At 46.0% G+C, this 13,064-nt stretch overlaps 1 protein-coding gene across 1 annotated transcript; it reads right to left on the bottom strand.

Moving 5' to 3' along the window:
- Positions 1-3,666: 3,666 nt before the first annotated feature.
- LOC124684797 (protein MAIN-LIKE 1-like) lies at positions 3,667-4,338 on the bottom strand (the record flags this gene model as incomplete). Its single annotated transcript, XM_047219048.1, has 1 exon — positions 3,667-4,338. A coding segment is annotated over one exon (672 nt), but the record flags the coding sequence as incomplete, so codon positions are not given.
- Between the last annotated feature and the right edge of the window lie 8,726 nt (positions 4,339-13,064).

The raw sequence follows: 13,064 nt of genomic DNA, 5'->3' as shown, positions 1-13,064 counted from the left end.
CGACCTCGCGTGACGATCTGCTCATGTAAGAGGGCTGCTACTTCCGAAATTGACCTAGGCTCGTTGCCGTAGACCAGGCCGAAACCATGGAAACGGTGGCCTTTTTTGGGATGTGCCTATGTAGTTTAATCAACCCATTTTCTCCTCGTTCAATTGCGAGCGTCTCACGGAAGGCATAGAAACGGCAGGAGGAAAACCACGGCTGCGCCGCCTGCTGTTTATTTGGGAAATTCGTGTCTGCCCATCTCCTCTCCCGAGTTCCCCATGTTCGGCTCGATTTCCTATTGTTCTCCATGTTCTTCGACTAGGGTAATTACGCTATTGTCATCCGCCCTTTCCTATTTCTGATTTCATCGAGGACCCCATATTTGTCCACTTGATTGATTGCTTGTTTGTTTCAGAAGACCCCTCAAGCAGCCATGAATTCCAGTTGACGGGGAACACTCGGCGGCTACGACATACTAATTCCAGCCTATATGGAGTTGCAACGTACGGCGAGCAGTCACACATCCATGGGGCCGCTTCCCTTTCGATCAAAATGGAAGCCATGATGCTTGGTCAGATGTTGATTTGTTGTTTGTCCAACGCCCGTCGATGTATTTCTGAATATCATTGAAATTATTTGTTCCTTTCTAGATCTTCTTCTTCTTTACTATGAAATCTGGATTTGTCGTTCGTGCGTGTACGTCGTTCATGCCGAGCGTCGCTAATTTTCTGAAGTGGGCCTTCTCGTCTCCCTGAAGCAGGCCTTGCAAAATATAATAAATATCCCTATAAATATTGGTGGGCTGCGCCTGGACGCACACTGCCAGGTCATCGCTAGGCAAAACATCTCTCATTTTCGACGAGAACCGACGCTAGCCGCTGGCCGTTTGTCGCGTCGCGTGCGTCGTCGCTGGTGTCCTTGCCGGAAATCAGCCCGCAGATCCCCACAGAAAAAAGACCCACCGGCATGCAGGTCATCCGCGAGGTGGCGTCTGCATGGAACTCCGATACGCGCGCGGTGTCACCGGCGATGCGCCGTCGTCGTGGTCGCCAAGCGGCGGCCAGAGAACACGTCTCGCGAGTCGCGACCACAGGAGAGGTGCTCCACAACACCATCGGCAAAGGCGCTCCGGTGTCCGGCCTGTCATCCACTAAGGCGTCTTCATGGATCTCTCCTATGCACGCGCGGTGTCACCGCGGACGCGCCATCCTCGTGGTCGTCGGGCGGGATGAGAAAGGGACGAACGAAGGGGAGGGGAAGAAAGGAGGCCGGAGGAGCAGCTGGTGCCTGGTGGCCGGTGGGTAGGCCATCGGTAGGCTGTGTGAGAGAGGGGGGAAAGGAGCAGGGAAGAGGTGAGGCATCGGGAAGAGGTGGGGCAGCCACTGGGAGATGGAGCTAGCCACAGTAGCTGATTTGCTGCTGCCCTCGCTTTGCTGTTTTGCAACAACAGATTGGGGACACCTTTTTTTTTTGCCTCCAGAATTGGGGAATTGCTAACAAAACTTTCTTTGCCGCTGCTGCAGTAACAAGAGATGAGATTATTTGACAGTGGACTATTTATCATTATGTGAATGTGAATTATTGTGTTTTGAATTTTTTTTATAAAAAAAATCACCTTGTGTTTCAAAAAAAAAATTATTGTGTTTTATCGTGTACCCGAGGTCATTGTTTTTATTTGACTGATGTGCCAATTAACATTGACATGTGTTCATTTCACCTGAATTATGAATTTGAACTTCAAGATAACAAGATTATGCAAATCTAAAAGGAGTTGACTGAATCAAGCTATTATTTCATTTATTTTTCATATCAGATATATTTGTTTTCTACAAGAATGTATAATTGATTCAAGTTTTCACAAATCCTGCCGCTGTTTTCCTATTTTAGCTGCGGCGATTTACACAAAAAAAAACCTTTGTTGCAACTATAGCACAGATTGATCCTCCGGGCAAACTATTTCACCCATGTAACCCTTTTGTGTGGCGCCCATGGGAGGGGCGCCACACATGCACCAGTGGTGCCCGAGCCTTCGGCACCACTCTCCCAGCCGACGTGGCGCCCTCGACGCTGAGCTGGTGCGCCGATCCGACGTGGCCGGATGTGTGGCGCCGCTCCCATTGGCGCCACACATATACTTGTAATTGCCCAAAACATACTGTAAGACAAAGCGTCTGGGACTTGGCCGTTTGGCGAGGCACTATGTGTGGCGCCGATGCCACGGGCGCCACACATAGAGCCTCGCCAAAACGGCTAAGTCCCAGACGTTCGGAGCCCTTGGATATTTTCGACATATAAACAACATATGTGGCGCCGATGCCGTGGGCGCCACATAGTGAGGTGTGGCGCCAGCGTGAGGGGCGCCACTTGTTGACTTGTGTTAAAACCATGAAAATTCTTGCCTTAGTTAACCAGTTTTCAACACAACAGTAGCAATTTCATACACATAGAACATACACATATAACACATCATAGCTCACATCGTAGCACATAGATTCAAACAACACGTAGCAACAATAGACATGGTTCGAAATGACATATAGTTCACAACATGATACTTATGAAGATAGAGTTCACAACAACACGTAGCAAATCCTAGTATCGTCCTCGACGTGCCGTCCTCACGGGCTGCTTCCGGACGGCCATCCTTTTGGTGCGCTGCCGTGGCTCTTGTTGTTGCTGCTCCTCCTCCTCCTCCTGCTCCTCCTGCTCCTCATGCTCCTCCTCCTCTGAAGATAACGGCTCATCGTTCATCATTCCTCCTCAAAGATGATCTCCGCGGCGGCGCCTCATCCTCCTCAATGACAACCTTCTTTCCTCGGTTGACATAATCTTTCGGAGTGTACCGGTTTGGAGCCTTGCCCCTTGGCTTCAACTGGTAAGCTGACCGTGTGGCTTGCTTCTTGCCGCGACTAATGCTTTGACTCAAAATTTCCTCGTCGTCAGGAATCTTCACAAACATGAACACATGAGATTACAAAATGTGAAATTAGTAAGCACATGTTTGACAGCAACAAAATAGTCCATACCTCCGTCTCTTCAGAAGAGGATGTAGGGATTTCACCGTCGCGGCAACCTAGCAAGTTGGCTAACCGCCGCATCTTTCTGCGTCATGGAAGTCATGGTTACAAAGCCATCCGAACATAATGGCGTACATTCAAAGTTGGTGATCGTACCTTAATGAAATGCCGCAACGGTCCAATAGGCTTTTCATCTCTGTGGCTCTGATCCCAAACAACCTCGCACTCGTCAGCTGTTTTTTGGATCTCCGACCGCTGTGACAAACATATTATACACAATTTGAGCGAGCACATGCCAATGTAGACGATGTACTAGCTAATGAGAGAATACATTACCACGAAGTTCAGCTCGGGAGCAATAGAAGTCGATCTCCCTTTGCGGGCATAGATGTCGTGCTGGCTTTGCGCAACCTCATCGAACTCGATGGGGTCGTCCAAGATGTCATCATCATACGCGTGTTTCACTAACTCGATACGCGTGTTTTGATGAAACCACTAGAGATAGTTGTTGAAAGCGGCCAAGTCATGAGGCACAATCTCCACAGGGCCAGCAATACCGCCGCTCCTAGTCCTGCGACAAGCTTCGTCCAACTGCGTACATAAGATATTTCGTTAGTACTTTGTCTAGCACACTACTATAGAAGAATAGTACATACAACAAATCATCACCTGCCGGTAGAGGTAGGCAAGTGCCGCTGTTCCCCAACTCCACCGGTGCTCCAACACCGTAAGCGCCTTCAGCCAACACCAATGGGCCAGCTTCCCACCACTGTCAGCAAAGAGAGTCCTCGAAATCATGTACCATAAGTACACGTGGGTGTACGTCCTCAGAGTGTCCTTGTCGGCCCCTTGAGGGCATTGTCCAAAATTAAGCCTAATCCAAGAGAAAGATGCGCCGGCGGGAGCTCTCGCCTTTGGATCTGCTGGCGGCGGAGGAGCCATGCCAATAAGGTCCTCCATCTGTCCGCGCCACCCATCAGAAGCTGTGTTCATACACAGTGGCTCGCCCTGAATAGGTAGTCCAAGGATCATGGAAACATCCTGAAGAGTAGGGGTCATCTCGCCGGCCCTCAAGTGGAAGGTGTGCGTCTCCGGCCTCCACCGGTCGACAAGGGCGGTGAGTGCCGCGGCGTTCATGTTCGGCCCCCCACGGCTTACAAGCGATATGAACGGGAGAAGACCGGTATGTTCGATGAACTCCGTGTACCTATCGTCATACGCTATATCCACTGTGCCATGGTAACGAATCTTCAAAGGGTGAAGATCCGTTCTCTTCTCCGTCATATGAAAAGCCCGGTGATCCCTGTCATACTCTTGATCTAGGAGCCACACCATCCTACATGTTTACACAAATACACCATATTATGAGCCATTCCTAACAAATATGAGCAACACATACATGAGAATATATCCAAATAAGCCATCACACATACATCACATACATACATATACATACTTATCTAGGGATAAAAAACCATATTATGAACCATTCCTAACAAATATGAGTTATTCCATCACAAATATGAGTTATTCCATCACAAATAATGGTCATATGTAACACAAATATGGATACATACATATCTATGTTTCCTACACATACACATTCATGAATTTTGATGTCTAGGGTTCCTCCACAAATCAAGGATACATACATATCTAGGGTTCCTACACATACACATTCAACACATACATAGCCATTTCAACACATACATAGCCATTTCAAATCTAGTTTCCATGTCTAGGGTTCATGTACAAATCTAGCAAGATCTATGAAATTAGTGGATGAATGTGAAGGATTCGAAGGGGATTACCTTGAGGAATGGATGGGGAAGAGATTGGCCGGTCAGATCTGACGAATTCGTGGCCGATTTGTTGGGGGAGAGGGGGGGATAGGAGGAGGAACCGCCGGCCGCCCCTCGGTCTTGAAGAAACAGAGAAGAAGAGAAGAAGAAGGTTGGGTCGGGCTGGGGGCGGGCGCGGGCGCCACACTTAAGTGGATGTGTGGCGCCCGTGGCATCGGCGCCACACATAGAGCCTCGCCAAAACGGCTAAGTACCAGGCGATTTGTCTTACAGTATGTTTTGGGCAATTACAAGTGCATGTATGGCGCCCATGGGAGGGGCGCCACACTTCCTGCCACATCGGATCGGCGCACCAGCTCAGCGTCGAGAGCGCCACGTCGGCTGGGAGAGTGGCGCCGAAGGCACGGGCGCCACACTGTCATGTGTGACGCCCCATGAGAGGGGCGCCACACAAAAGGGTTAGATGGGTGAAATAGTTTGCCCAGAGGGTCAGTCTGTGCTATAGTTGCAACAAAGGGTTATTTTTGTGTAAATCGCCTTTAGCTGCTGAGCTTGTGTATTTTAAACTCAGTTTATCTTCCTAATATTCAGAATAACATGTGTGGAATGTAACGTACTGTAGCAGTATAGAGATAACGATGGCATTAAGACCGCTGCATGGTGTATATCCAATTTTCCATGTATATATTTTTGAATTATACAATTACTTGCCAATTTATCCTATTAAGTTAATCCATTGTGGTGTTCATGAATATATTTTAGTACCGATAGCAAGCATTTTAGTACGCTCAGACTGTATTAGTACGCTACATTTAATCATAACTCTGTTATCTTCATTATTAGGCTTTCATGTCACAGTCAACTGCCACACAGTCAGCCTCTCTTGCCACTGCAATGTGCCACCGATTTCGAAGAAAACTTAAGACGGACCTCGCGAGAAAAAAATATTTATTGACCCGATGAAACGCACGGGTATTCTGCTAGTCTAACATAATATTTGCTGGCTAATTCCAGTTCAAGAATTTCACCTGTCTGTTTCCGGTCAACTCAAGTTCAAACACAGTTTTTTATTGACCTGGCCGCACTTCCATTTTATTTAAATATAAGAATAATTGCAACTGATCTGATGTTATGATTATACCATATTGCAGGGAATTTCTCCTTTATTTGATTTATCCATGTGCGTTTTCCATGCAGCGGTCACCCCCGAAGTTTAAGCTAATCCATCATGGTAATTCTGCATCTTTAAGAATCTTCTAATAAATACTCTAAATTTTCGGTTTCCATATGTCCTTTATACAGGGTGTTCCCATGCATAGTATCATCCATGTAAGCTTGTGCATAGGCTCATAACACTCGTTCAGAAAATATATTGCGACTTTGACAACATAGCCCAGGTTTGCTCCGATCTTATTTTGTATATCAGTATTTCTGCCTATTCAGTGAGTGATCTGTGTGAATTTTACCAGGTTTGTTAATTATAGCATACAATTTTAGAAAAAAAATATATTGGTATTGAAACCGCAAAGAGGTCATATATGTATTGTTTAGGTATCATATACTAATATGTCTACCGATATGGCTTGCACTTTGCTGTTAGTTAGACAAGTCTATTTAGCCACACAGATTTCTCACATATGTGTTTATTCTCCATTTGATACTTTGACCACTTATAATTTTGGGTAGTTTAACCTCATTACCTGAGCTAAGGGGAACAGGAATGATTGATAGCTGAATTGCATGCCGGGGTTTACTCCTTAATATCCAAACTGTCTTTTGAAAACTTATCATTGCTAGAATTTTTTTTATTCTGCTTAGTTATTGTTTTCTTAGGATTATGACAAGCTTACCCATTGGCTACTCTGAACCTCTATACTAAAGGACTTCCCTTAGGCTTTCCATACTTTACAGATCCCTGGAAAAAATATCTATTTATATGAAGTGATTATAGTATCTTGAAGTATATTGGAACTGAATAGTTCCTTGTGAAGAAGGATGTTAGAAATAATGTATATTGAAATTTAATAAAGTAGATGGTTTAAAGAACTATGACATTACGTCGTTATGCAAACTTAATAATTTTAGAGGTCGAATTTGATTTTATTGCTTCTACTGGTCATTATTCTGGAAGTGCCTCATTGTGATGCTTATGATTTCTCTAACATCTGTTGTTTCTTCCTCAAGGATATACTAACTACTTGAGGTAATAACAACGCATCTAGATTATGTCAGTTGGGTAGCTACCTTACATCTGGTAGGATCTCTAACCATGCTTCAGTCAACTTTAAACATATCGAACTATTGACCCCTGAGGGTTGCATGTCAGGTAGTTTTCAAGACGATGTGCAAAGTGCAACTCGTGTTATTTCTTAATGTGTCCTTTGAGCGACATACATCAGAAGCATGCAAGCGGTGATGCAGAAATTATGGCAATTGGTCAACGTCTATGGCTAGCGCAGCATGTTGGATACCACCTGATGATTATACATTCCAACTATAGGATCATTTTTAGTTTTGAAAAAAAACATCGGCCCAGCTGCTGTGACCATCTGAGAATGCTCCGCCCTGGCAAGAGAGATTCGAGAGCATACCTTCGGGTATTGCTACGTGAAGTTACCACATTCTTTTTTTTTTTTGCGAGAAATCCACCGATCTATTAATAATCATCAATAGTAGTACAAATAATCCAAAAAGTAAAGAAAATTACAAATTGGTACTCGAACCACCTAGCGACGACTACAAACACTAGCACGAGCCGAAGGCGCGCCGCTGTCCTCGCCCCTCCATCGCCGGAGTCAGGCAAAGCTTGTCGTAGTAGAGCTTGTTGTAGTAGACAGACGGGAAGTCGTCGTGCTAAGGTCCCAAAGGACCAGCGCACCAGAGCAGCAACCATCGCCAATGATGACAATCGTAGATCGGAAGAGACTGACATGAAACCACACCAACAAAAACGAAAACCGACCGGATCCCAGGAGATCCGACGGGCACATAACTCCACGCGTCCTCCGTCAGCGCTAGATGCACCACCGGAGCGAGGATAGGACGGGGAGGACCTTATTCTGACTTCAGGATGTAGCCACTGACAAAGGATTAACTTGTCAATGCCTACAGATTGTAGACTAGGGTTTTGCTAGAAGTAGAGGGCAAGTAGATCTCGAAGGTTTAGGCGGAAAGTACTCGACGATTATGAAAACTAGGGTTATGTTGACAATAGATTCGATCCTTTCTTTGTCCCTCGACTCCCCCTTATATAAGAGGCGGAGCCGAGGGTTTCGTTTCGTACAAGTTACGTGAGATCGGGACGGTTTCTAACTCATCCCGCCAGATTACAAACAACACTTCCTATTACAATTCTAACTTTCCTTAATATATCTTGGGCTCCCGAATCTTCTTATTCTTCGGATAGTGGGCCTTCAGTAAACCCCGGGTACTATCTTAGGCAGGCCCATTTGGGATGCCTATGTCAGTAGCCCCCGAGATTTTGCTTGAATCGCAGAGTCAGGGAAAATCTCCACCGTTTATTTTTATTCGAGAGCTTTATCTTTTCTATACTTCTTCACATAAAATTCTATATTGTACAGGGATAATGGTAGTTGGGGCTAGTTCATCTGACGGATCAGGTACTAGTTAACTGCTCTAGTGGCAATCCGCAAAAACCTACTTCAAGATCACGTCCCCGGACATGATCTCGGGATACCGGTGTAAACTTCGACGAGTGCCGCTTAAGGTCTTACCATTCTGTCGAGTCCCGGTCAAATTTATCGAGTACCTAACGCGTCCGTTAGGATTTTTCTTCGTATCCGTTGATACGGATAAAAGTAGCGGAGCGCAGTCTTTGGCGATGCCACGCCCAACGAACGGATCCGGGGTCTTACCTTCGCAATTTTGCGGCATTCAGAAATTGATCGCAACTTTGGCGTTCTGAGAATATATTGTCGAGTGCTTTTCGCCTTTGGAATGGCACATTTTATCGAGTCATATTTGATGACTTATTTTGTCTTCCCGATGGGAGTATATGTAGAGTTATCTGTGTAACTCGAAATATACTCACTTCTATTTCTTTATTTTGATAAAATTCATCGGGCACGCGAACAGCGTTCCCGATGGGAGTAGCCCCCGAGGCTACATCCAAGAACTTGTGCTTGGGTGTAGGCTCCACAGATTAGTATCCATTGCCGCTATATTTATAATTTTTCTCGACAGTGTTATATTTATCGGGTGCGCGACCAGCGCTCCCGATGGGAGTAGCCCCCGAGGCTATGAACAAATGCTCGTATTTGGTCATAGGCTCTCGCCATTTCTATATTGTCATACTCGAAATTTTCTATTTTTCCAAAGTAGCCCCCGAGCATTTGGGCAAAAACTTGTATTTGATCAAAGGCTCCCGAGATAACCTTGCGTTGTCGATAAACTGTTGAAAACTCATAGTCGAATTTTTCTTTTATCTTGACGACGTCATTGCTGATGATAACCACGATCTCTATTTTGGAAATTGACCATTACCACTTGTTTCGCTGCCTTGTGGGTCCCAACTCCTGATCTGATGGACACGTCGTGCAAGTGGGGGACACATGTTCTCCCCTTTTTCTGGCACACGTTCTGTAACCTCGTCAATGTTAAAGTACCATTGTACCCTTCTATCCACGTGGCGATCATCTACTGCATTCATTTTTCATCCAACGATTCCGTCGTTTCACCGCACCTGTATATAATGACCTCTTCTTCATCCTCGAGCACTTCCGCTCGCGCCGTTCCCCTGCTCTCCTCTGCGAAATTTCCTCCTGCGCTCCTCAGCTCTCAAAGCTCCTCTCCTCGCAACTACACTTCTCCACCATTGTTGATGCCACCGCGTCGCTTGACGAGGCACAGCACACCTGATTCGTCAATGGCTGCCGCGGATCTAGGAGCCGCGGAGTGGGAGAGGTCCAAGATCACCAACCAGGACCTGAACCTCTTGAAGAAGCTGGGGATCAGCACAAAGCCCCAGGCATTACGCTTCCCCAGTGAGGAAAGCTACCCTACCCCTCCAATGGGGTATCGGGTAAGTTTTGTTGACCATCTCATCCGTGGCCTTTCCGCCCCTATTCATCCTTTTCTTCGGGGATTACTTTTTGTCTATGGTCTCCAACTTCACCACCTCACACCCAACTCTATCCTTCACATTTCTATCTTTATCACCCTCTGCGAAGCCTTCCTTGGTGTCCAGCCTTAACCGGGCATTATGGAAGCGCATTTTCTTTTGTCGCCGTAATGGCTCGCCAATGTCGCCTATAATATAGGCGGCGTTGTTATTTCTGTTCGCTCCTCTGTCAACTACTTCGACGTCAAACTCCCTGACTCCGTGCAAGGGTGGCGCAAGAAGTGGTTGTACATTCGTGAAGAAAACCATGGATGCGCCGAAGACAACATTCCTCATTTTGACGGTGCCGAGAAAATCCTTCGCCACCGTTCTTGGGACGCAGAAGCTACCGAGGAAGAAAGGACTTCGACAGAGGCCCTGATGACTCGTATCCATGAGTTGCAAAACACTCGTGGAAAAGAATTATCTGGCATCCAAATTACGGCGTATTTCCTTAAGACTAGGGTGCAGCCTCTTCAGGCTCGCAAGAACCCTTTCTGGAGTTATGCTGGCGATAAAGATGTAGATCGCTTGTCGACGAGTTTGGAAGTCAAAGATTTGGATAGGCTTATTCGAAAGATTTCTTCTCTTAAGAAGAAAGATTCTATCCCTTCCACTTATCGCGTACAACCATACATCGCCGCCAATGTGCTTCCGAAGGTAAGAATTGTCGCCGTAATTTTTTGTTTGTCGTGATATTTGTGTTGTTTCTCCTTTCTGACATTCTTCCTTCTTTTATACAGGACCACCCAAATCTTGTCTCACTTCCTCCTCTTCCCGAAGGTGGGGAAGTCGAAGAAAGGGCCGTTATCTCCGACGATAACCAAGATGCTCCGTCTTTTGCAAATGAACCCGCAGAATCTCGAAAATCTGCGGGATCCGATGAAAAGGACGATGTCATCCGAGCCACCGCGTCGGCTCAATCTCCTCCTCCTGCTGTTTCTCCAAAAAACAAAAGGAAAAGGAAAAGCGCCGAAAGTTCCGGCACCTCCAAGGCCGATGAAGCTGTTCCGTCGCACCAGAAAGCAGGCTATGATCCATACCTCGAGGCTCTCATCAGTTCGTAAGTGCTCTTTCTCTTGTTTGCTTGTACTCGAAGATTGTTGTCTATCTTATTTTTTATATTGTCGACGCTTTCTCGTAGTGATGATGAAGAAGAGATACCCACTGCTGACGTGGCTGCTCGAACGAGTACGTCGCATACATTAGTCGCCTCTGAGACGCCAGTCGAAGGAGAAGAAACTTCGCCTCCTCGACAAAATGTCGGCGCTGCTACTCCTCCGGCAAGCCCCCTTGTCCCTTCACCGAAAAGGGCAAGGGTGGAAACAAATCCAGAGCTTACTCTTCAATCAAGTAGCTCTTCCAACCCTCTCTTGGATGATGTAAGTTGCTAACACTCTTGTCGTTGTTTTTATATTTTCTCTGTTTACTCCTATGTGTCGGCATTTTTCTCGTGCCAACATTTTCTTTCTTTGCCTCTCTTTGACAGCCTATCATCAAAGAGCTTCTTCGCATCGGTGCCCAATTTATTGGGTATCGTTATTACGCCAGCAAGACTGAAGGTAATACTTGACTATTTTTTGCTTCTTTTCTGCATGACTTGTCGACGTTTATAGGTAATCTTGTCTTCCTTTTTTCAGAGAAACTGGCAGAAGCCAACGAACGTGCTGACACGCTTGCTCAAAAGTTAGAGCAATGTGAAGAGGCTCGCAAGAAGGCCGAGTCAGATGCCGTTGAAGCGAGGCAAGAAGCTGACAAGGCTAAGGCTGATGCCGCTGGTGTCGAGGATCTTCGGAATCGTCTGCATGACGCCGAGACTTCGCTAAGCGATCACATAACTGCGCAATCTGCTCGCGAAGCGGCGATCACCAAACGCATAAAAACACAAAGTCGTCGCTTTGTCGGTAAACATTTGCACCATTGCATACCCGTTGGATTTTCCTTTTTTGCACTCGTTTGTTGAAAAAATTTCTATTTTTATTTTGACAGATAGGACCTCTCAAGAATTTGAACTTGAAGATCCTGACAACGATGTTCTTCTTGACGCCGTTTCATTCCTCGAGTTTCATGGGTCGGAAGCGCGTGAAGGCATGGATGAAGCCAGGGCGGGGTTGTCAAAGCTTTTCCCCTACTTCTTCCCGAAGAAAGAGGAGCCCGCAACTTTCCTTGGTCTTGCCAAGTGCTTTAATCCTCCCGAAGATCTTGGGCTGAAGATGCGCCATGAGAACATGAAGGTTGCCGTGGAAAGCACTGTTGCCCTGGTTGCTGACAGTCAACAAACTGTTGACTGGGCCAAAGTTGGCGACACGGAGCAGATAGAGCAAACAAAGTGGCGATCCTTGATTAAGGCGGCAAAGCTTAACACGAAGAAGATCCTGGCCTATCTCGGGATCAAGCCATCTTCGACTCCTAGCTCTTCAAGGCCGGAGGTCTAGTTTTTGCTTTCTTTATTTCCTTTGCTATTGTCGCCGTTCTAGTCTTGGCGACAAGTTCCCTGCCAGTCCCTTAGGAGAACTTCTTTTGTAATGACCATGTAAATATTTTATGATTAATGAAATTCCTTCTGGTGCTATCATTGATTCGGGGATTTTCTTTTCCAGTTGATATTTGATAACTATTCAACAAATCCTTCCTCTCCCGATGTCTGCTCCCGCGTCTTCCTTGTCGAAGAAAGTAAGAACCGATGACAATTACCTTGAAGGTTCTTCCAAGCACACCTTTGTCGAAGATTTACAAGAACTTCGACAACAACTTCAGTCCACGAAGAAACAAACTCTGGCAATGATGGAACAGTTTCGGAGAGTATCTCGAACAAGAACAACTTGCTCGTCGTCAAGCCGAAGAAGCTATGGCTGCTAAGGATGTCTGCTATATTGGAAGCTAAAGGAGCTAGTTCCCGAGAAAATAGCATGCTCGAGCTGATGTTGGAAGCTAGCACGGATATGTTAGGTATGTATCTCGAATTTTCTGATGCCTTCTCTTTATTTTGCTGTGCTTTCTTCCAAGTTTCTTCCCTTGTTGTCCAATAGGCTCAGTTCTTGATGCTGCTGCCGAAGATCTGAGAGTAAATGAGAGAACGAATCTTCTTGTCAACCTTTCTCTGAACCATGGTTCTTTATTTTGGGCTACTCCCGAACGAA

This window comes from Lolium rigidum, chromosome 1 (genome assembly GCF_022539505.1).
Source record: "Lolium rigidum isolate FL_2022 chromosome 1, APGP_CSIRO_Lrig_0.1, whole genome shotgun sequence".
Classification (NCBI taxonomy): domain Eukaryota; kingdom Viridiplantae; phylum Streptophyta; class Magnoliopsida; order Poales; family Poaceae; genus Lolium; species Lolium rigidum.
The sequence above is the reverse complement of the archived record's forward strand: the minus strand, read 5'-3'. Positions and strand labels throughout refer to the sequence as shown.